This window comes from Balaenoptera physalus (assembly GCF_965194825.1).
Source record: "Balaenoptera physalus genome assembly, chromosome: 11".
Taxonomy (NCBI): domain Eukaryota; kingdom Metazoa; phylum Chordata; class Mammalia; order Artiodactyla; family Balaenopteridae; genus Balaenoptera; species Balaenoptera physalus.
In genome coordinates, this window is record NC_138896.1 from 56,917,118 (window position 1) to 56,942,711 (window position 25,594).

A 25,594-nucleotide genomic window follows, 5' to 3' on the forward strand; every position below is an offset into this window, starting at 1 on the left:
TCCAACAGAAGTGAAGGATTATGAGCCTCCATTCGGTTCCAAGGTGCGAGAGCATCCCTGTGTCGAAAGCATGAAGGACAACGTGTTGAGAGATCGAGGACGACCCGAAATCCCCAGCTCCTGGCTCAACCACCAGGTAAGGAGTGACTGTTGCGAAGGGCAAGTAAAGTTCATCCAGAGTAATATCTTAGGTAGGAGAGAATGCCTGGCTATTGGGCATCAGTCTGAGGCAGGTCCCTTTGTTTTCCATGAGCCTGTGCACTTTTCTTTATAAAGAAGTTTCAGTAAAGTGGGATGACCTTGTTATTGCATGTTCTACCCACCATTCAGAAAGGGCTCACACAGAATCATTTGACGGGCATTTGTCATATTGTCCAAGCCGTCTTGCTTCTGAGTTAAAATACTTTGTTTGCAGCCTGTGCCACTCACCTCGTATAGGGAGTTTATGTTTTGTTCCCTTCTGGGTTCCAAATGTTTTCTTCTGGGAATCTTCAGCTCTGGCAGGAAATACTTAGTGAGAAAGAAGGGGTGTTTGTCAGCCAGCTGGCCCGCAAGGGGCTGCTGTGCGCTCAGGCTGCAGCAGGTGTGTCGAGAAGGAGGAGGCTGGGATAAAGGAAAGCACAGAAGAGCAAAGGGCAAGGGAACAAATAGGAAATCTGTCTTTCCAGAACTTCCTAATGGCTTCTTTTTTTTTTTCTTTTTAAGCAATGGTAGGTAAGGCCATCCATCCATAGCAGGGCAGTGGTTCTGACATACAGGGAGACCTATCCAAATTCCCCTCATCAAAATGCCCCCAATCGGAGGAGAAGAAGGAGGTTGTGAGAGCGGGGGACTGTCAGGCATGGCAGGGAAGAGCAGTGAATGAGGGAGAGGGGCCTTGTGCCCATAGCTCACGGACAAGACTGTCCTTTCCATTGACGTAAACCTTTTATGGCTGCCTTTGGCTGAATTCCCTTACCCAGGGAAGGCTGGGGCTAAGTCATAGGTTTCCTAAGGGCAAGGCAAATAATTCAGATAAGAAACAGAAACCACAAGTCAGGTGCAATCGAGGAGACAGATGGAGCAGTGCCAGCCCTGGCCAAGAGCCACTTCAGCGGACAGACTCTGATAAAGTCGGGGGAGAGCGTGGACCAGGCCATGGCCCAGGGCTTCTCCCTGGGTTTCAGGAAAGCCTCTTTGACTTTGAAAATGCAAGACTATTTTGTGTTAACTCTGAAATCAGAAGACACTAGTATTGTTTCTTTCAAACTCTTGCTGCCGCCTCTGCTGTACAGTTCTTCTAATGAAGCCATTATTCATGATGATAAAATTCTGGAAAGAATTTGCATAATACATTTTTTCTCTTAATGAGATTTGTTGCCCTATTTATTTCAAGTTAATGCTTAATATTTAATTTAATTTACTGCCTGTAATTACAGTGCCAGAATAAAATAAACGTTACTTGTGTACCAACAATAACACTCCACTCTTAACAAGGCCATCAATCAATACCACCAATTAGGTGAATTACACAATTAATTCAACATCATGAACTCACTCACAGGGCGGGAAGGGAGGGTCAGGTTCCTAGGTGTGTGGGGAAAGTTGTTGGTTAGACTGCAAACAGGAAAGTGCCATTCTCAGGGCAGAGTTGGGATTGATCCATCCCACCTGGCCACTCGTGTGAGGGGACACCAGTGATAGGGTTGGGCCTCTGATTGGCAAGAGCACAGTCTGTTTCCACCTATTGGGCTATCTAGTTAATCCGTGCCTGCTTTATTTCCAAAAAATGACTTGAAATAAAAATATTTGCAATGCAAAATAAAAATTACAGCCATGAAGGAAGACCCTTGTCACGCATTGTGGGCAGCATTTTCTGGATGGGCCTTTTGAATGGGGCCTTTATGGGGTTAGGTTGAACTCTCTGAAACAGCCTGCAGGACCTACAAAGACAGACAGGGTCCAGCCTGATGCAGGAGAGGAGGGGCCTAGCAGAGGGTCTCCTCAGCAGCTGCTGGAAGATGGGACTTGAACCCAGAAAATGCAACCAGACCAATGCCTGGACTTCACTCAGATATTCAGTCCTGTTTACATAGGAATGTGTATATGATTCCAGCTCTTAAGACTCTCTGGAAAAGGCAAAACCATTAAGGCAATAAGCAGATCAGTGGTGGTCAGGGGCTGAGGGGGAAGGAAGGAGGGGTGACGAGGTGGAGCACAGAGGATGTTTAGGGCAGTGGCCTTCTGTGGATACTGTGATGATGGACACATTTGTCAGAACCCACGTCCGGTACATTACCGTGAACCGTGTTCTGGTTGACTTTGGTTGATAGTGACGTGTCAGTGTTGGTTCACCGATTTTAACAAATGCACCACACAGACGCAAGGTGTTGATGGCGGGGGAGGTTGTCCGCGAGGGTGGAGGGCGTATATGGAAACTCTCTGTAATTTCCACTTGATTTTGCTATGAACCTAAAACTGCCCTCAACAGTAAAGCCTAAAGCTGTGCCCCTCCCCACCAAACAGAAAGGTGTGAGATGGCATTAGAAGCCCACTTCATGGGAATTTTCAGGATTGGGGATGCTGCTGTGCCCCAGAAGCCTACTGGGGGGCCTTGTGCTGTGTCTTCATTTCCCCACTTCCTATGATCAGATGGCCCCGGAACGCTGGCCGCCTGCAGCTGCAGTCAGATGGTGCTGGGGACTGGCCTGCAGGCGGGGACAGAGCGATGGCGGCAGAGACAGGGCAGGGGCTGCCTTGCCCCCAGGAGCCGCCAGCCCCTCTCAGAGGCCTGTGGACCCTCTCCCCCTGCAGGGCGTCCAGATGGTGTGCGAGACGCTGGCCGAGTGCTGGGACCACGACCCCGAGGCCCGGCTCACGGCGCAGTGTGTGGCCGAGCGCTTCAGTGAGCTGGAGCATCTGGACAGACTCTCGGGCAGGAGCAGTTCGGAGGAGAAGATTCCCGAAGACGGCTCCCTGAACACTACCAAGTAGCTCTTCCGGCGGCCGGCCAGTGTGGCTGGCCCTGCAGCCAAAGAGCAGAGGCAGCAGGAAGCTGCCCCTGGACGGTGCTTCCTGGAGCCCCGGGGCCGCTCCCTCCCCCCGAGCTGGGGAGGGGGTGACAGGAAGCGTCCTATGTCTTTGACTTTGTCATAGGATAAGCTGTGTTAGCACTTCCTCAGGAAATGAGATTGATTTTTACAATAGCCAATAACATTTGCACTTTATTAATGCCTGTATATAAATATGGAATAGCTATGTTTTATATATATCTATATATGTCTATATCTATCTATACAGCCATACTCTAGAAAGAGGTGAAGAAAAAGATCAAATATGCCCAAGAAATGGGTTGGATGGGCGAGCTTGGCACTGAGCACAGAAGGAAGGGCTCTGGGGCAGCCTCAGCACTTGGCAGTCACTCATGTGCTAGGCCACTGAGCACACAGGGGTTGGGGGTGGGGGTGGGGGGGGCGCGGTCTTTGCCTTCAGAGAGAGGCTCCAGGTCTCAGAGCCTGCTGTGGCCAAGTTGCACTTGCTTTTGCAAAGTAATAATTCCCTGTACTGGGTCCTGTTCTGGCCATGGAGCTGATTGGAGTCGCACTGTTTGGGGACCAGACCCTGGGGTCCCCGTGTGCCATCATCTCTCCTGGACTTGTCACCGGAGCTTCACAACCCACCTCTGGTTTGTAAAGCTCCTTCCTCAGCTAGTTCAGAAACTTTGCGCCATTTCTAATTGCTTAAATGTTTTAAGCCCCATGTTTTACCTTCACAGGCTACAGAAAAATCAGGACACATTTCCCCACCCATGAAATTGCCACGCCTTCTACTAATGAGAAATTGTTATTTTAAAAAAAATTCCCCTCATACCTATGTTACTGTTCCCTGTTTCCTAAAAGGGAACAGGTCTCCCTTCCAGGTTCTTTATGTTTAGTTTTTTTATCACTCTTGGTTTCAGTCTCCAGCTTTCTATGCAACACTAGTAGGTTCTATGCTCTGGGCTTCAGGGGACTCGAGCACATTTTGGCCAAGGGGAAAGTATTTGAGCAGCACAGCACTGCCACAGTCAGGAGTCTCCTCAGGCACTCTGAACGTGTGTTTTGCTTGGCCAGCACAGTGTTTAACAAAATCGAGGCACTTTTTAAATACTTGGAGATTTTGCAAAAAAAAAAAAAAATTTGGATCCTCAAGTAAGACTAGAGAGCAAATGGTTTCCAGTTCTCTCTGGGCCACATCATTCACAGACGCAGGTGTGGACACTCTTAGAAAGCTGCTCACTTCCGCCATGAACGTTTGTGTTTTCCACCCACCCCCACCCCAGTCTGGGAATTAAACCTGCTTCCAACCAAGGGCCCCTGTGAGAAATGTGTGTCCATGCACTCCTTCTCTGGCTATAGAGTATAATTCTGATTCCCTTCCTGGGGTTAAGATTTGAAGCTGGCCTTCTTTTGGACTACCGGGGACCTCCTCTAGGTGGTCCCTGTTAACCCAAATCTCGTTTGCTTGTATTTTAAGAGCTTCCCCCTCTGCTTTCAGAGGGAGCCCTTTACTCCAAGAAGCTGTCGTCATAGTTACTGGTCTCAGTCACACCTGCCTTCCCAACCTTTGCAGAATTTGAATGTGGGACACAGGAGTCCCATGTACAGTTAGGAAATCTGTGTCCACATGGACAAAAACAAAGAATGTGCTTTACTACTCCATAGGAAACTCGTTAATCCACAGACAAGTGTTAATGCTGCAAATAACAATTTTTTTAAAATGTTTTTGAAGCTTATTTTGAAGCTTATTTTCAGCCAAATAGGAATATTGGAGAGGGACTGGCAGTGACCAGCTCTGCTTGGGTTTTGGAAGGTCTCATCTCATTGGGGTTTTAGCAGATATGCTGAAGTTTGGGATTAGGTGGAACTTTTAGGAACCCTGCTCGGTGGGGTGGGCTGAGAGAGTTAAGGTAGTTTGACCCGCAATGCCGCGGAAGTGCCCAGAAATCCCCTGCACTTTAGGGCTGGCGAGGCCGTCCCAATAGCTGTTGCTCATTGACCTCTAGTGGTGAATTTCTAGAATACTGGTCCATTATGGGATCTTCCAAGAGTCAAAAGAGCTTTATCACTTCTGGGTGGCCATCAGCATAAACTGGAATGTAGTGTCAGATGATACTGTGGCTTGTTTTATGTTTGTTTCCCTTATTCAAGAAAAAGACCAAGGAATATCATTCTGTAGTTCCTAAAAATACTGACTTTTTTCACTACTCTACATAAAGGGAAAGTTTTATTCTTTTATGGAACACTTCACCAGTACTCATTTATTAAAATAGGAATGTGAATGCTATATACTCTTTTTATATCAACTGTGTCAAGCACTTATTTTCATTCTATGCATTGTTTGTCTTTTATATAAATAAAATGTTTATTCAATTGAATAAAACAAAAATACTCAGGTCAGCTTCCTGCCTCCTGTTCCTATTCATAGAGGCCCACGAGCCTCATTTGGTTATTTTGCAGTTTGTGCACAAAAAGCCACAAGACAAATCCTCTCCAACTTTTCCATATTCATTGTCTTCTTCAACTGACAGTGTCAGGTCCCTGTTTTTAAAAAAGCAGTCACTTCAGTACTGTGAGACGTCGCAGATGCTGGTGGTGGCTTGCCCCTTATCCCAGGTCCGGCACAGTGTCCCTCTACATCCCCGACCACCATCTCCCCTGTCCGCTGGTCCCGGGAGCGGCCCGTATCCACACATGGCTTCTCGCGGGGTGCGTAGCCGGCTCCGCGCATGCCCACTTCTCCCTCCCCACTCCTCACAGTAACAGGCTGCCGCTATCTCCCCACCGCCACGCCCCCGCCCCCGCCCCCAGCCCCCAGCCCCGGTCATGTGTCACGCTTCCTCCCTCTTCCTTTCTACCCAGCCACCCCATCCCACTTGGAGCTTTTTCATTGAGGTATAATTGACATACGACATTGTACGTTTCAGGTATACAACATAATGATGCAATATTTGTATGTACTGAGAAATGATCACAGTAAGTCTGGTTAACATCCGTCATCATACAGTTACAGGATTTTTTTTTCTTGTGATGAGAACGTTTAAGATTGACTTTCTCAGCAACTTTCAAATTGACTTTCTCAGCAACTTTCAAATATGCAGCACAGTATTATTAACTATCGTCACCATGCTGTCACACATTACATCCCCAGGACTTATTTATGTTATAAACTGTAAGTTTGTACCTTCTGACCCCCTTCACCCACTTCATCCACTCCCCACCCCCTGCCTCTGGCCACCACCAGCCTGTTCTCTGAATCTTGTTTTGTTTTGTTTTGTTTTTTCCAATTCCACATATAAGTGAGATCATATGGTGTTCGCCTTTTTCTGACATTTCACTAAGCGTGATGCCCTCAAGTTCTGTCCATGTTGTCACAAATGGCAAGATTTTATGTTTTTATAGCTGAAAAGCATTCCATTGTATACATACGCTGCTTTTTTTTAATCCATTCATCCATCAATGGACACTTAAGTTGCATGGTTATCTTGGCTTTCGTAAATAATGCTGCAGTGAACGTGGGGCGCAGATATGTTTTCAAGTTAATGTCTTCATTTTCTTCAGATAAATACCGAGAGGTGGAATTGCTGGATTGTGTGGTAGCTCTATCTTTAACTTCTTGAGGACTGTCCACACTGCTCGGTCTCCATAGTGGCTGCGCCAGTATGTGCATTCCCACCAGCAGTGCACCCGCCCCACAGCTGCAACAACCAGAAATGTCACCAAACACTGCCACATGTCCTCTGGGGGACAAAAATCGTCACTCTCAGCTGAGAATCACTTAGCTGGATGACGGGGTCCTGTACTACTGTGGGCATTAGTTGTAGTGCTGTCTTAACTAGTAGCTCGGCAGTTTTAAAGGTTACTAATTTTAGCAGTTTCCTGCTCCTCCATTTACCACCTGTGTGACCTGGGCAAATTACTTAAGCTCTCCATGCCTCAGTTTAATTATATGTACAATGGGATTTTACAGGCTTCATCCCATACCAGTGACCACTGTGGTAAGGAATACCGGCAAGGCTTTTGGTGTTGCGTCTTGAACTTGGAAAGCCTTCAGTGGCCAGTATTCGGTTGGTTTAGTGTGCCAGGGCTGCTCTCCAAAGAGGCCGATACTGAGATACATCCTAGAGGGCGTTAACAACACAGAGAAGTGGACACACACACACACTGCAGGCCTGGAGCACAGGGAAGCTCCTGTCCCGGGTGAGTCCTGGTCATCTGGGGAGGACGCCCATTCACTGAGCACCTGCCGAGGCTAGGCCCGTGAGGTAGGTACTGTGCCCACTTTACGGATGAGAAATCACACTCGGAGGACTGCAGTAAGAAGCCTAGGGTCTCGCAGAGGTAGGTCCGCTTGCAAAGCCAAGTTGCCCTGGACCTCAAATGTGAAATAATAATTTGGAATAATGCTTGGTTCTTTTCTCGTAGTGTCTCCTGACGGACCTGGCCTGCCCAGCAGGATGAGAGGGCTGCACCACCATGAAACATCCCCATAGCACCATCATTGTTCTCATCCACCGCCACCCCCCGGGGGTCTGTCTGCACAGTGGGAACAAGGAAGGTGTGCTCTTATCTCTATTGCTCCACTTGCTTCCACTCACATGAGAAGTGCTGTCTAAGTTCTTGCCGAGAGCACAACTGGAGGACGAGTGAATAGTGTTGCCTAATGTGTGGAGTGTGCCCACTCCTTCAGACGGTTTCAGATTGTGCCAACCTTTAAAAACATTATTTTAGTGGGTCTGTTTTTATTTTAACATGTGCTAGAAAAAATAAACACATTTACCCTGGGCTTTCACAAATATTATTGCTTGAAATATAGCTGGGTTTAAAAACTTGAATTGACTTTTTAAAATGCATTAAGTAGATAACGGTCCTTATTTTTGGCAACTGCAGGGGCTGGGAATATGAATGATGAGGTTGGCGTGCTCCCCACAAGGAAGCAAATCCGTATGAATTGCTAACATTCATGGAGCACTCGGGAAGCACCAAACATCATTCTCTGTGTTTTACCATCTTTATCTGCTTTAATCTTCACCACCAACCTATGAGGTAGTCTTACTTCCATATGAGAGGTGAGAAAACAGGCAGGGAGCAAGGTATTAAGAGTCCCACAGTGAGCAGTCTTAAGGCCAGGATTGGAACTGAAGCAGTCAGACTCCAGAGCCCGCATGTAGACCTTGAACACAAGATGAAGCTGGAGTTGAAGGTCAAGGTGGAGTCCTGGAATGCTCGAGGTATGATTCTTTAGGGTCAAATCCACAGGAGGAAGATGCAGTGCACCCTGGAGGGGCCAGGGTGGCCATCAGGGAGCAAAAGTCATTCCTCAAAGGCACATGGACTCTGGGCTCCAGCCCAAGTGCTCCAGCCAAAACAGGAGCCAAGGTCCTCTGACGCCCCCCCTTACAGGCTCCGTTTTACCCGGGTTATTTCAGTCCTGGCTACTGCAAAGTCGGGAGCATTCCCGGTTGGCAGTAAGTCTCCAAGTGCCCTCAGCGGGGTCCTGGTCCTTGCACCCGTCAGCAGCTTTGGAATGCAGGCGCTCTCTGTGCCTGGCAGTTTCTAGTTTGCAGTGGTGGTTTTTGTTTTAAGCTCGCTATGCAAATGACAGGGTGTACACTAATAGTCTAGTCCTGAGGGAAATCCCTTCCCAGGGTGACAGAGAAGTTTTCATCTATGCAAGCGTGTCCATCCTTTTTCACAAAAGTCACCACAGTTGGCATCCGCAATTCTGTTCATTTTCCTTCTGAAATAGGCTGCCTAATCGTTGCTTATCACATTTCCAATTAGTATTTCTTTTTTTACTTGGATAATTATAGCTCCAGACTATGGGTGTGGGGCTATGGCTTTTGGGCCTACTTTGCAAACTGCAGATAAAGACAAGATTGTGAACCTTCCCCCATTACATGGCCTGCCAATCAGCCTCACACGGTGTAATTTAATTCTAATACACCTCCTGATCTTTGGTGCATTTAAAAATAGCTTGTTAATAGTCTTCCTATTCTAATTAAGCTAAAACTGCACATGGTGTGAAATGTGTGTTCTCTCTCACTCTTTCTACACACACACACACACACACACACACACACACACACACACACACACACACACCCGATCCTAAAAACTCACTCTGCGTGCAGCCTGTGCAATCGGTGCTGCTGAAACTGTCCTCGAATCTTCCCCCCTCCATGCCTGCTGTGTAGACAATAGAATAATGATAGCCCTGGTGCTGGTGTGTCACCAGAAAGATGAAATGCCTTTGAAATGTCATATTTTGTCTAAATATTCATAACAAAATCATTAAAATTGGGACCTCTGGAGTCAGATCTCCTTGGTTTGGTTCAAATTATTGTCAGCTCCACAATGACTGACATGGCATGAGCCTTTTAATCATTTTATTACTTTGGTTTCTTACCATATAAAATGGGTAATGACAGGACCTACCTGAGAGAGTAGTAAGAATTACTACAAAAATAGAGTTACTGTTTTCAAAGTCATTAGAACAGAGACTGGTGCACGTAAGCATTGATTATTATTATCTACTCCAAAATGAAGTTGTGATGTTGTCAAATTTCAAAGACATAATGTCTCAACATCACTAATTATCAGAGAAATGCAAATCAAAACTACAATGAGGTATCACCTAGCACCAGTCAAAATGGCCATCATTAAAAAGTCTACAAACAATAAATGCTGGAAAGGGTGTAGAGAAAAGGGAACCCTCTTGCACCGCTGGTGGGAACGTAAATTGACACAGCCACTATGGAGAACTGTGTGGAGGTTCCTTAACAAAAACTAAGAACAAAGCTACCATATGATCTGGCAATCCCACTTCTGGGCATATGTCCAGAGAAAACCATTGTTCGAAAAGATACATGGACCCCAACATTCACTGCAGCATTATTTACAACAGCCAAGACATGGAAGCAACCTAAATGCCCATGGACGGATGAATGGATAAAGAAGATGTGGTATATACATACAATGGAATATTACTCAGCCATAAAAAACAATGAAATCATGCCATTTACAGCAACATGGATGGACCTAGAAATGATCACACTAAGGGAAGTCAGACAGAGAAAAGCAAATATCATATGAGATTGCTTACGTGTGGAATCTAAAAACTGATACAAATGAACCAATTGACAAAACAAAAACAGACTCACAGACTTAGGAAAGAAACTTAGAGTTACCGAAGGGGGAAGTTGAGGAGGGGGGAGAGATAAATTAGGAGGTTGGCATTAACACATATACACTACTATATATAAAATAGATAATCAATGAGGACCTACTGTATAGCACAGGGAACTTTATTCAACAGTCTATAATAACCTATGTGGGAAAAGAATCTGAAAAAGAATAGGTACATGTATATGTATAACTGAATCAAGTTACTGTACACCTCATAAAAACACAACATTGTAAATCAACCATACTCCAACAGAAAATAAAAATTTAAAAAAAAAGGAAAGAAATGCCTACTCTATTCTCCTCCGGCCTTGGTGACCTGGGCTGGTGTCACATCCCCTGGAGCCTGAGCAGGCTTGGGTCCCAAGGCTGGACTCTCATGGGGCTGAGGGAGCTGGGGAGGATGTACCAGCAAATGAGCCTCCCTTGGACCTGTAGTGCCTGGTCCCCTCTGGATGGGACCACAAGCTCCAGATCCAGGCAGGCCCTTCAAAAGCTAAACCAAGCCAATTGCATCCAAAGAAGGGTGGACCCTCTGGTCTGGAAGAGCTTTGAAAAGTCACCTGGTCTCCACATCTCCTGGTGGTGGGGTTCCCACCTCTATCCTCCTTCCTTACAGTTGCCCCACCTACAGATGACAGCACCCTCAATGTAGTGGTTTTGCAGGGTTGGGGTTTGTCTGGTGGGTGAAGGGTAAGGGGGAAGAAGTAATGAGACACAAGCCCTCAGGAGTTTCTTCTAGCACATTCCACTCTGATAACCCAGGAATGCAAATTTCCTAAGGCTCTGGTTGCCCAAGTTGCCAGAGTGGGGCATATAGAAATGCTGCTGCCTTGTAGGCATTTCTCATAACAAAAACTTTAAAACTGGTGCTTATGGGTACTTCGTCTTAACAAGACCTGCAGGGCTATAAATATACCTGCCCTCAAGAAATGTCCTGCAGTAGGTAACCAAAAAGGAATTCAAAACAGGGCCAACTTTCAAGAAGACAATTTCAAGAGGTAAATTTTACTCACACTGTAAAAAAAAAAAAAAAAAAAAGCACATGAAAAGATGCTCAGCATCGCTAATGATTAGAGAAATGCAAATCAAAACTACAATGAGGTATCCCCTGGCACCAGTCATCAAAAAGTCTGCGAACAATAAATGCTGGAGAGGGCATGGAGAAAATGGAACCCAACTACACTGTTGGTGGGAAGGTAAATTGTAACAGCCACTATGGGGAACAGTAGCGAAGTTCCTTAAAAAATGAAAAACAGAGCTACCATAAGATATGGCAATCCAAAAAAAAAAAAAAGATCTGGCAATCCCACTCCTGGGTGTATATTAGGAGAAAACCATAATTCAAAAAGATACATGCACTCCAATGTTCATGGCAGCACTAGTCACAATAGCCAGGACATGGAAGCAACCTAAGTGTATATTGACAGATGAATGGATAAAGAACTGGTACATAGAGACAATGGAATATTACTCAGCCATAAATAAGAATGAACTAATGCCATTTGCGGTAACATGGATGGACCTAGAGATTATCATACTAAGTGATGTAAGTCAGACAGAGAAAGACAAATATCATATGATATCACTCATGTGGAATCTAATTTTGAAAAAAATGAACTTATTATAAAACAAACAGATTCACAGATTTCAAAAACAAACCTATGGTTACCAAAGGGGAAACGTGGCAAGGGGGATAAATTAGGATCTTGGAATTAACATACACACACTACTATGTATAAAATAGATAATCAACAAGGACCTACTGTATAGCACAGGGAACTCTACTCAGTATTCTGTAATAACCTATATGGAAAAGAATCTGAAAAAGAATGAATGTACGTATATGTATAACTGAATCACTTTGCTGTACACCTGAAACTAACACAACATTGTAAATCAACTATACCCCAATAAATTTTTTAAAAAAGATATAATGTTCCACAAATCATTGGGTAAAGTGGACCCTTGAGGAAGATGAGCCATGTCTTCTGTATAAAAACCTTGCCCCTAGCTCTGGTCTGTGGAGCACTCCTAACTACTTTTGGTTTTTTAATATGTTTCAGTTTACCTTTTAATACACATGAATATACCACAATTTCTTCATTCACCTTACTCAAAGACACTGGGTTTTTTCCAATTTTTTTTTTATAATTACAAAGTGTTGAGTAGACAGTACGGATCTATTTTATTAGAAAAAGGAAAGGATATCAAAATTAATTAAAAGAAGTAAGATGATTTAGATTATAAAATTCATTGAAAAATATACAGATTGAGCCTGACTAGTGAAAAAACAGGATAAGGAGCAGAAGATGGCATAATTGTGACACCTCCCCCCCCAAAGTGAGAAAAGCTCTACCAGTTTAAATGCTAACAAATTGTATGCAGGATCTGTATGCTGAAAACTACAGTAAACTGATAAAAGGAATATAAAAGACCAAAATAAATGGAGTGCTATTCTGTGATCATGAATTGGAAGACTCAATATTGTTAAGACATCGATTCTCTCCAATTTGATCTGTAGAGTCAAGACAATTAAATCTAAACCCTAGCACTTTTTTGGGTAGATATCAGCAAGAAAATTCTAAAATTTATGTAGAAGTGCAAAGAAACTAGGATAGCACAAACAATTCTGAAAGCGAACTAAGTTCTATCTACTTTGAAGACACACTATAAAACTATGTTGACCTAAAACAAATAGACTGCCATTTATTTCTCCAGCAAAAATGGGTTTATTCTGGATCCTCAAGAGATTGCAATTTGGAGTCTGCAACCATGGCAAGTCACATGCAAGTCCCCTGCACAGCAAGGAGAGGAGAACTCTTTTAAAGAGAGGTGAAGGAGGAGTGGGAGGTACAATCTATGGAGTGAAAGATAGGCTCAGTGATGTATTATACAACATGGGGGATACTGCCAACATTTTGTAATAACTGTAAATGGAAAGTAACCTTTAAAAAGTGTATAAAACTTTTTTAAAAATTAAAAAATAAATAGGGAGAAAAGAAGTTAAAAGGGCTATAGTAAACAAAGAGTCGGCTGGAGGAATTAAGATTTGGAAGAATAGTGGCTTTTCATTGGCTGAGTTGTGACAGTCTCTCATTGGTTGAGCCCTTGCCAGACATAAAGAGAACGTCTTTCTTCTTCCTTTTGGGCTCTGCTATGGTCATAAGATGTGAGAGCTTCCCCTTCTAGTATCCTGACTTTATTTTAATTGAGGTTTCGGTTTACGGCTACAGTCATCAGAATAAACAGCCTAGATTCGAGACAGAAAATCAATAAGGCAACAGAGATCCTAAATGATACAATAGAATAGTTAGACTTAATTGATATCTTAGGACATTACATCCAAAAAATGAAGAATATACATTCTTTTCAAGTGCACATGGAACATTCTCTAGGACTGACCGTGTACTAGGGCACAAAAACAAGCCTCAACAAATTTAAGAGTACAGAAATTATTTCAAGCATCTTTTATGACCACAATGGCATGAAATGAGAAATCAACCACAGAAAAAGAAACGAGAAAAAAACAATTATATGGAGACTAAACTACACACTACGAAAAAACCAATGGGTCAACAATGAAATCAAAGAAGAAATTTAAAAATACCTTGAGGCAAATGACAATAAAAATGCAACCATTCAAAATCTATGGGATGCAGCAAAAGCAGTTCTTAGAGGAAAGTTCATAGTGATACAGGCCTTCTTTAAGAAACAAGCAAAATCTCAAATAAATAACCTAATCTACCACCTAAAAGAATTAGAAAAAGGAGAACAAACAAAACCTAAAGTCAGCAGAAGGAAGGAGATAATAAAGATCAGAGAGGAAATAAATAAAACACAGATAAAAAAACAATTTAAAAAATCAATAAAACCAAGAGCTGGTTCTTTGAAAGGGTAAACAAAATTGACAAACCTCTGTCCAGGCTCACCAAGAAGAAAAGAGAGAAGACACAAATAAACAAAATCAGAAATGAAAGAGAAGAAATCACAACTGTTACCAGAGAAATACAAAAAACATAAGAGAATACTATGAACAATTATATGCCAACAAATTTGACAACCTAGAAGAAATGGACAGCTTTCTAGAAACATACAAGCCCACCAAAACTGAATCTAGAAGAAATAGATAACTTGAACGACCAATCATTAGAAATGAAATAGAATCTGTAATTAAAAAAAAAAACAAACAAAAAAAACCTCCCTACAAACAAAAGTCCAGGACCAGATGGCTTCACTGGGGAATTCTACCAAACAAAGAAGAACTTATACCAATCCTTCTCAAACTCTTCCAAAAGACTGAAGAGGAAGGAACACTCTCAAAGACATTCTATGAAGCCACCATCACTCTGATACCAAAACCAGACAAAGACACTACCAAAAAAAGAAAATTACAGGCCAATATCTTTGATGAATATAGACGCAAAAATTCTCAACAAAATACTAGGAACAATCCAACAACACATAAAAAAGGTCACACACCATGACCAAGTTGGATTCATCCTAGGGTCACAAGGATGGTTCAACATACACAAATCAATCAATGTGATACACCACATCAAATAAAGAAAGGACAAAACCCACATGATCAACTCAATAGATGCAGAAAAAACATTTGATTAAATTCAACATCGATTCATGATAAAAACCCTTATGAAAATGAGTATAGTGGGAACTTATCTCAACATAATAAAAGCTATTTATGACAAACCTACAGCCAATATAATACTCAACGGTGAAAAGCTGAAAGCCTTCCCCCTAAAATCTGGAACAAGACAAGGATGCCCACTCTCACCACTTCTCTTCAACATAGTATTGGAAGTCCTAGCCACAGCAGTCAGACAAGAGAAAGAAAGAAAATGTATCCAAATTGGAAGGGAAGAAGTAAGAGTGTTATTATACACAAATGACATGATACCATATATAGAAAACCCTGAAGATTCCACACAAAAACTACTAGAACTGATAAATAAATTCAGCAAGATAACAGGATACAAGATTAACTACAGAAGTCGGTTGCATTTCTTTACACTACCAATGAAATATCAGAAAGGGAATGTAAACAAATAATCCCTTAAAAATCGCATCAAAATATACTTAGAAATAAACCTCACCAAGGAGGTGAAAGACTTACATGCTGAGAACTACAAAACATTAATAAAGGAAGTTAAAGATGATTCAAAAAAATGGAAAGATAACCCATGCTCTTGAATTGAAAGAATTAATATTGTTAAAATGGCAATACTACCCAAAGCAATCTACAGATTTAATGCAATCCCTATCAAATTACCCATGCCATTTTCCACAGAACTAGAACAAATAATCCTAAAATTTATATGGAACCATAAAAGACCCAGAAGTGCCAAAGCAATCCTGAGGAAAAACAACAAAATAGGAGGCATAACCCTACCAGACTTCAGACAATACTACAAAGCTACAGTATTCAAAACAGGGTGGTGTTGGCACAAAAACACACATACAGATCAATGGACCAGAATAGAGAGTCCAGAAAAAACCCCACACACCTACGGTCAATTAATTTTCAACAAAGAAGGCAAGAATAAACAATGGGAAAAAGTCTCTTCAGCAAGTAGTGATGGGAAAGTTGGACAGCTGCATATAAATCAATTAAGTTAGAACACACGCTCACACCATGTACAAAAATAAACTCAAAATGGCTTAAAGACCTAAACATAAGATATGACACCATAAAACTCCTAGAAGAGATCATAGGCAAAACATTCTCTGACATCAATTGTACCAATGTTTTCTTAGGTCAGTTTCCCAAGGCAATAGAAATAAAAACAAAAATAAACAGATTGGACCTAATCAAACTTACAATCTTTTGCACAGCAAAGGAAACCATAAACAAAATGAAAAGACAACCTATGGAATGGGAGAAAATATTTGCAAACGATGCAACCGACAAGGGCGTAATTTCCAAAATATACAAACAGCTCATACAACTCAACAACAAAAAAACAAACAACCCAATCGAAAAATGGGCAGAAGACCTAAACAGACATTTCTCCAAAGGAGACAGTTAGCCAATAGGCACATGAAATGATGCTCAACATTGCTAATTATTAGAGAACTGCAAATTAAAACTACAGTGAGGTACCACCTCACACCAGTCAGAATGCCCATCATTAAAATCTCTACAAACAACAAACGTTAGAGATGTGTGGAGAAAGGGGAACCCTCTTACACTGTTGATGGGAATGTAAATTGGTGCAGCCACTGTGGAAAACAGTATGGAGTTTCCTCAAAAAACTAAAAATAAGAGATGCCATATGATCCAGCAGTCGCACTCCTGGGCATATATCCAGAGAAAACTATAAGTCAAAAAGATACATGCATCCTTATGTTCATAGCAGAACTATTTAAAATAGGCAAGACATGGAAGCAACTTAAATGTCCATCAATAGATGAATGGATAAAGAAGATGTGGTACATACATACAATAGAATATTACTGAGCCATCGAAAAGAACGAAATAATGTCATTTGCAGCAACATGGTGGACCTAGAGATGATCATACTAAGCGAAGTAAGTCAGAAAGAGAAAGACAAATACCATATGATATCACTTATATGTGGACTCTAAAATATGACACAAATGAACCTATCTACAAAACAGAAATAGACTCACAGACATAGAGAACAGACTTATGGTTGCCAAGGGGAGGAGGGGTAGGGGAGGGAAAGAATGGGAGTTTGGGATTAGCAGATGCAAACTATTATATATAGAATGGATGAACGACGAGCTCCTACTGTATAACACAGGGAACTATATTTAATATCCTGTTAGAAACCGTAATGGAAAAGAACATAAAAAAGTATATAAATATATTTTTAATATATATATAAAAGTATATATATATATATACATATATATAACTATATATATAGTCACTTTGCTGTATAGAATACAACATTGTAAATCAACTATACTTCAATAAAATAAAATAAAATAATAAAGAACCCAGAAATAGACTCCGCAAATATAGGCAACTGATTTTTAATAATTGATGGGGAAGTCTAATATTATAAATAAAATCTTCTGCTAATGAATAAAATCTAGCCACAAAGGTGACAGTTTTATTGTTGACTAAGCATTAAACCAGAGGTTATGTGCAGCTCAGGTAATATGCTAAAGAGATGGTAAAGACAGAAAGAAATCACACAGGATTAGGCACATGAGTGTTTTTCCAGTGGTTTAGCTTTAGCCCCAGGAGGGATGGAACAGGCCCAAATGTCATATAATCTGCTTATGAGTAATCTCCAGGATTGGCACTTCACCCTGGATTGTTCACATTAGGAGACATGATGCAGAAATTCCCACCTAGACTTGATTATGTGGCTGCAACTATAACGCGCATCCAGCGCTTGCAGGAAGCGGAGAATCTCAAACAGATCCTTATCATTTGCACACCAGATTCGAAGGAATGTGTGTGCTCCTGCCTGGCAGACCAGCAAATCCCTCTAATATGAATATAAGACCTCCCCAGAAGCCATGCAGATTGAGGTATGTGGTTCTGCCCCAAGGATGTGAGAAATACCAAAATTTATCCTCTAGAAAAGTTCTCTCTGGAGACCCAAATGTGAGAGGCCTTAGAAAAACACGGCACTTGGGTTTTAGAACACAACCTAATAATCATTCAACTAAAAATTCAACTCACGTGTTGACTTAAGTAGGATTGGAAGACGTATTTTTAGGTTTAGCACAGGTTCTCCAATGTGACGGTAGGGTCCTCTTCCACGGGCAGGGAGGTGAGGAGGTAGTGAAGTCCCTCCAGCATCGATGCTCACCCCCTGCCCCACCCAGCCCACCACAGAAAGGCCTCCCCCTGCAGAGAGAACAACTGTGTTTCCATTACGGTGTAACAACCTTCTCATCCCTTGGTCTGCAGCAGAACATGACCTGCCCATAGAAGAGCCTTCAAATAACAGAAAAGAATTGTTTAGGACTCACTATTCACCTGGGTTACATTTTGTGGCTATTTGTATTCTACATTGTTATCAGCTATCAGTCAGAATTGCAGAATATGTCAAATATGAGTGGGTCCCAGGCAGTGTTCATAAAATGTTAACCGACCTGTAACTTGTGATTCTTAAAATGAATGTGGCTTTAGCCTGACATTCTCTTGTGAGAAAATATTTAGAAATCAAAATCATGCTTCTCCCAAGAAGAAAAGTTTTCTCATATAAGTCAATCTAAATTCATTTTTAGGGGGAAACTTTTCTCTTTTCCTGCAGGGATGCATATACTAACCAGAACACTTGACATTTCAGTTTGTAGCATGTGTTTTAAGATTAAAGGTGACTTCTGTTGGTGGGAATGTAAATTGATACAGCCACTATGGAGAACAGTATGGAGGTTCCTGAAAAAACTAAGAATAGAATTACCATACAATCCAGCAATCCCACTACTGGGCATATACCCAGAGAAAACCATAATTCAAAAAGACACATGCACCCCAATGTTCATTGCAGCACTATTTACAATAGCCAGGTCATGGAAGCAACCTAAATGCCCATCGACAGATGAATGGATAAAGAAGATGTGGTACATATATACAATGGAATATTACTCAGCCATAAAAAGGAATGAAATTGGGTCATTTGTAGAGACGTGGATGGATCCAGAGACTGTCATACAGACTGAAGTAAGTCAGAAAGAGAAAAACAAATATCGTATATTAACACATATATGTGGAACCTAGAAAAATGGTACAGATGAACCGGTTTTCAGGGCAGAAACTGAGACACAGATGTAGAGAACAAACATATGGACACCAAGGGGGAAAAGCGGCAGAGGGGTGGTGGTGGTGTGATGAATTGGGCGATTGGAACTGACAGGTACACACTGATGTGTATAAAATTGATGACTAATAAGAACATGCTGTATTAAAAAATAAAATAAAATTCAAAAATTAAAAAGATTAAAGGTGATTTAAGAGCTTTTTCTAAGACATGAGTTAGTTATTTTACATTCATATATCCAGGTGTTCCCTAAATAAAGAAGTTATCATCTCCAAAGGCAAACTAAATGCACCTACCTGCCAACCTTCCTCACAGCCACGATTATTTATTAATTACTATGTGCTAAGCCCCCTATGGATATTATAGTCTAATTTTTAAATGCATAGAGATATATAATTACAAATAGTGATACAAATATTTTAAGAAAATTATAGAGAGCTTATATTGGGGCGGATCCCATTTTGGGTGGGTGGAAGGCAGGCAGAGAACATCCCTAAGAAACAAAGAATCAAGCTGAGATCAGAAGTGTAAGCAGAAGTTTAGCTAGGTGGAGGGGGAAACAGCATTGTAGGAAGAGGCAGGGCTACAGCCAAAGCTTTTGACAGCTGGGGTAAAAAGGAGGGGTGGGATCTGAAAAAAGCCCAACTTCCGGCTCCCATCAGGTGGGGGACAGCACAACACAACCTGTATGGGGCTGGAAGGACACAGTGCCTTGGCAGCCACTTCCAGAATTTGATCTTTATCCCGGGAATTAAAATCACCTGCTTTCGTACAGCTTAACTATCAGGACCGCGATCACCTACGCCAACATGATTTAATTTTGTTCCAGGAGATTTTCGCTCAGAAAGTTCATGTTGTAAATCAGTGAGTAACTTTACTGTTTGCTTTAGGAAATTCCTGCCAACCAGCTTATCCAGAGAAACACTTGACTCATCTCTCCCATCAGGACAAAAGAGGGCTCAGCTGTAGAAACAGCTCACTTATCACACAATTTATTTATGGAGACTTGTGCCAAGACACTCCCCTTGCTGTGCCCACCAACCCGACACCATTACATGGTGGACTGTGTCCCAACCAGTTTGCCTTAAAAGACCCGCCTTAAGCCACTTGAGCACACACCTGAAGCCTGTAAATAGGCTTCTTCAACTCCCCCTTCTGAGACCCCACTGAAACTCTTTCAAGGCAGTTTTGCTCCATACTCGGTAGGGCTAATAAAGTTTTAATTAGCTTTGCTTGACCAACAGCTTTTCTGAAGATCTTCTGCAGAGTTTGTAAAACAGAAAGTGAGAGACAGGATCAGTCTGTGTTTCAATATGGTTGCAGTTTGGTGAGCAGATGGGACAAAGTCCAGAATCAATGTGTGGATGCAGTAAGAAGGCTATAGCTATAGTCCAGAGGAGAGGTGAAAGGAGTTTGGAATTTGGACATGACAATGGAGCTGGGATAAATGGATGGATTGGAGACATGTTTTGGAGGTAAATCCAACAAGGAAGGTCTGCTCGTAGGCTGGACAGTGGGGGAGAGATGGAGACAGAGACATTAAGCATCAATTATAAATTCTGGTTTGCTGAACTAGATAGAAAATGATGTCATTCGCTGAGATGGAAGCATGGACAAAGGAACTTGTTTGAACAGGGGTGTAGAAAATCCTGAGTCCGTTTTGGGCACGCTGAGTTTGAGTGGGACCTGAGTGGAGTTGTCAAGTAAGCATTTGCCCATGTGGGCATGGAGCTCACAAAGGTCTGAGAAAGCAATGGCCAAATACTAAGAAAATATTTATCCTCACCTCCACTGGGGTCCCTATTAAAATTTCTTACTATTTCAAATCAAAATGCCCTCTAGGCTATTGCCCTCCAACTTCAATGGCAAAAAGCAGACAGGAAAATTCCTATCTTCTGGTTTGAGAAAGGGGCCATGACAGTATGATATAATTATTGTCCTCTTAGACCAACCTAGTTCTTGATGTTTCTGTTTGCCAAGTAACTGTGGGATGTCAGACACAGTCAGATTGCTAGGATTAGTTCAAGATGACCCTTTTCTCTCTATACATCTACAGTAGCAAAGTGAAGAAGTTTAGAGCCTGGGCTCTGGGGTGAGATGGATTTAGATTTGACCCTGGGGTCTACCACTCAGTAGTTTGATAATCTTGGAGAATTTTCTTACACTATTTGTGTACCAGGTTCCTTGATTGTAAAATGCGGATAATAAAACTCCCACCTTGATCGAGTTTTGTGAGGTGTGTGTAAGACCATGTAAATGTACTAGCTGGCACAGTCCTTGGCATGTCGTATGGACTCAGTAAATGTTAGCTATTGTCACCATCATCCTTGGTTTTCTGCATTAGAGGAGGCTCAAACTTGTGGAATTTGCCATGAGAAACACTACACCTGCAGGACTAACAGGCTAAAGAAACAGGAAACCTATATTATCTTTCTCCTTTTGGCTATAGCACTCCACATACTCCCCCTGCCCCAGGGGCATTTACTTTAATGGTCTGGGTGTCCAATCCTTCATTGGTTCAGCCTAACGGCCCCCCAGAAGTTGAGACTTGTAAGTAATTTCTTGTATCATATCTGGTTGGCTGACTTACAGCTCACATTTTACATGACCAAAACCAGGTAAAGCTACTCTTGCAGCCCTCATCCCAGTAATGGCAATTCCTTTCTTATGGTTGCCCAAACCAAAGGTAAATGAAACTATCCTTCATTTCTCATTTCTTTTTAAATACTCTACACCATTAGCCAAGATTCCACCTTTCAGTGCCTCTGGGATCAGACCCGTTTTCACCGCTTCCTTCACTACATCTCTAGCATAAACCACCATGGTTTCTTGTTTGCACTATTGCAATTGCCCCCATTTGATCTCCACCCTTGCCCATGCATGCCCTATTCTCCAAACAGTAATCAGAGTGATCCTCCAAAAATATAAGCTGAATCATGTCAATACCCTGTTCAGATGCTCCAGTGTGTTTCCATCTAAGTCTCCATCTACATGGTCCAGTGTCCTGACTCCCAGATACGTCCCTGATTCCATCACCCTATCCTGACTACCACTCACCCCAATCATTCCCTCCACTCCAGCCAAACTTACCTCCACGTTGGTCCTTGGATGGGTCACAAGTGCAGCTCCTCAGCCTTTAGCTTACCAAGCCCTCCTCGTGGAACACCCTTTCCCCAGATACCCACAGGGCTCTCTCTCCACTTCCTTGATCTCCATGCAGAGGTTCCCCTGTCAGGGAGGCCCTGCCTAACCAACTTCTCTCCGACAGCCAAGTCCATCCTCATTGCTACCATACTCCATCCCTTTACTCTCTTTTTCTTCAAAATACACATTGCCACCTGACTTGTTACATAGTGACTTGATTGTCAGCCCCAAGGATATAGAGAGCTTCACAGGAGCAGAGATTTTGTCTATTTCAGTCACTGGGTATTGCCTGCACCTAGATAACAGTCTGGAACACAGTAGACCCATTAGCAATATATTTAAAGGGTGAATGAATTACAATTAACCTTTCATCAAAAAATTTTTCTTGACCATTCAGTCAAATACCTGATTGGGGGTGGTATATCTGAACATTTTAAGGAGAAAGGAGTGGGATGTTCAAAGTACTGGTAGCAGTTGTTTTTTTTTTTTTTTGCCATTGAGCAAGGAACTGTCATCTTTCAAAAAAAAGGCCCAACAGGAGCTGAGCTCGGGCTATTGAGTCTCCCATGGCCTGCCTTGTAGATGAAGGAAGACTGAACAAGGGGCAAATCCATACTTGGCTATAACTGTTTTTTCCACTTTATTCAAGGTGTTAACTAAAAAACAGACCACTTCCAACCTACTCTCTCAATTAGTTAACTAAAATGCCAACAGAGCCCAAATTACTTCTAAAATGTATTGGTATCAAATGAACTAATTTACAAAACAGAAACAGACTCACAGACTTAGAAAACAAACTTAAGGTTAACAAAGGGGAAATGTAGTAGAAGGGATAAATTAGGAGGTTGAGATTAACATGTACACATTAATATATATAAAATAGATAATCAACAAGGACCTGCTGTACAGCACAGGAACTCTACTCAACACTCTAATAACCTATATGGGAAAAGAATACGAAAAAGAAAAGATATATGTATATGTATAACTGAATCAAGCTGCTGTACACTGACAACAAACACAACATTGTAAATCAACTATACTCCAATATAAAATAAAAATTAAAAAAAAGATTTTAACACTTAAAAATATAAAAAATAAAATAAAATGACTATGTGTTACTTACAAAATAAATAAATAAATAAAATGTTTTGGTACAATCCAGTAAAGAGGGGGTGACAGGAAAAGAAAAGCCAAACACGGTGTGCTCACATCGCTTTTTATTTCATTAAACCCAAATTACTGCAAACATCAATTTCAGAACATTTTAGGAAGACTTTAAAACAAAAAGGCAACAAGAAATTCAATACACACACACAAATATCTATCACCAGAGACTGAAGTAATTCAGAGAAAGATTATTCTTTGACTGATGGAGATATTGAGAAATGACACACCCTAAAATGAGAATATGGAATAAAAGCAAATAGTACACATCTGCTTTTTAAGTCTTCACAATTTAAATAAGTTAGGGAAGGCATACAAAATGGTTATTGAATATGCTACGTCTAATACTTGAACAATCTTCGATCACGTGCCTTCCAAATCACAGCTCTAACTAGATTCATAATTATACTTTGTTGACCTCTGCACCCACACCTCTGAATTCTGTTTATTTCTTAGTCAAAGAAAATTCTGCTAGAAATCTAGGACCAGGATTAGATTGAATTACAATTATCCATTCTCAGGAGAAATGGAGGAGGTGTTTGCCCTGAAAGACCTCTAATTCCCAGATTCTCTGCCCAATATAAATCACTTAATAGTCTACACTGACATTTCAAAGCTTGAGAAAGGGAATGTTGTATAACCCTGGACTTCATTCTGGTTATTTCCTACAAGCAGAGAACAGGATAAAAAAAGGGCCCCTCAAGCTTAAAGAGGTACCTTATTAGAGATATATATACCTAACGTCTACTCCCAATTAATGACATGAATGATTTGGGGAAGTGAATTAGGACTATTGCTTTGATTAAAAGGACTACACTACAAAGTGTTTGTCTTTTATCCTTATCTCTAATTTAAATAATTTATAATAGATAATGGCTAATTTTAACTTTTGAGAATAAACATTTAGTCTGCATAAAAGATACTTTTTATAAAGTAACCATCTTATATAGTTTCTCTTTTAAAAAACAGCATTGATATACTTCTGATGACCCTAAACATTTGTGCTACAGATGCCACAGCTGCATTTTCAGAGACCGACTCAGGAACCACTGAAATATTAGATATCCTTTTGCTGGCAACACATCAGAGTGCTTATTCAGTCAATTCAAAGTTGTGCTAAACTACTGGTTCTCAGATTTTACCTTGCCTCAGAATCACGTAGAAGGCTCCTTAAAATTCAGAATACCCAGCCCACCCCCAGAGTTTCTGATTCAGTAGGTCTGGCGCGGGGCTGAGAACCTGCATTTCTAACATGTTTCCAGGTGCTGCTGGTGTAGGGATCATACTGTGAGAACCACTGCTTTAACCCACTAATTTCGATGTTCTTTCAAGAGAAATGTAAGCTTAGAACCCAGAGCCCACATAGTACTCACTAAACTCTCTCCCAGGCTCTGCCCCAGGGATCATCCGTGAGAAAATCCTTTATTGCAGCAGTAGCACCCAGGCAGCTAAAGAGTCCTTAACACTACTTGCTTAGCATTTTGGTTTTGCTGGGCAAGGATGGGGCATGTTTCCTATTTCTCACCAGAAGGGCTGCAATCTCCTATGTGTCCCCAGATGCCCTGGATCTATAACCCTCCAGGGCAGGACCTTTGCCTCTGGGGGATCAAAAACCACAGCTACATGTCCCTACCCAGAAGGTCTATCTCATCCAGGAGGAAGTCCATGTCCTCCCGTCTGACTTGAGGGCTGATCAGCACCTGCCGGAAGAAGTTGACCTTCCCCCGGTGGGGCTGGTAGCCCAGCATGAGGCTCCCCTTCTTCATCATCCGCTCCTTAATGGCCGGGGCCACCTGCATGGGAGAGGAGGGAGGCGGTGAAAGACCAGAACACCGAGGCATCATGATTGCATTGTACCCAGTCATTGGCTACTCACAGGGCAGCCACTGGTGTGGACGCCATTCTCACACACACAAAGTTGACATTAATAATAATCATCTGCTGAGAACTTATGACATATAAGTACTGATTCAAGCTCCTTAGAGAGATGAATTCACTTAATCTTCACAATAACTCCACAAGGGAGATATTATTAATATACCCTTTCCAGATGAGGAAATTGAGGTGCACAGAGATTAGATAAATAGCCTGAGGTCCTGCATTTGTAAGTGGGAGAGCTGAGATTTAAAAGCAGGCAGTCTCACCTAAGCCCACGCTCAGAAACTTAAATCACGATGCAATGATGCCGCATTAAAATCAAACCAGGTGTTCTCAGGGGTCACAGTCTCAAAAGTGTCAAATGTTATGTTCCCAAATTTGTTGGAGCTAAAAAATACTCCAGTTCAGGCAACTCGAATAAAGATTAGTCAGAAATGG

The 25,594-nt window shown here is 41.8% G+C and overlaps 2 protein-coding genes across 3 annotated transcripts in view; one reads left to right on the forward strand and one right to left on the reverse strand.

Moving 5' to 3' along the window:
• The window catches only part of TGFBR2 (transforming growth factor beta receptor 2), a 94,846-nt gene extending 89,429 nt beyond the window's left edge, over nt 1–5,417 (forward strand). The window contains exons 6-7 of the mRNA XM_082415119.1: nt 9–136; nt 2,794–5,417. Coding sequence (XP_082271245.1) covers nt 9–136; nt 2,794–2,973 — 308 coding nt within the window. The 3' untranslated portion in view covers nt 2,974–5,417. The remainder of the gene's footprint in view (nt 1–8; nt 137–2,793) is intronic.
• A 17,899-nt stretch (nt 5,418–23,316) lies between these two features.
• GADL1 (glutamate decarboxylase like 1) overlaps nt 23,317–25,594 on the reverse strand; it is a 181,804-nt gene continuing 179,526 nt past the window's right edge. For both annotated transcript variants that reach the window (XM_082415122.1, XM_082415120.1), the window contains one exon: nt 23,317–25,071. In XM_082415122.1, the coding sequence (XP_082271248.1) occupies nt 24,898–25,071 (174 nt within the window). In that variant the 3' untranslated portion in view covers nt 23,317–24,897. The remainder of the gene's footprint in view (nt 25,072–25,594) is intronic.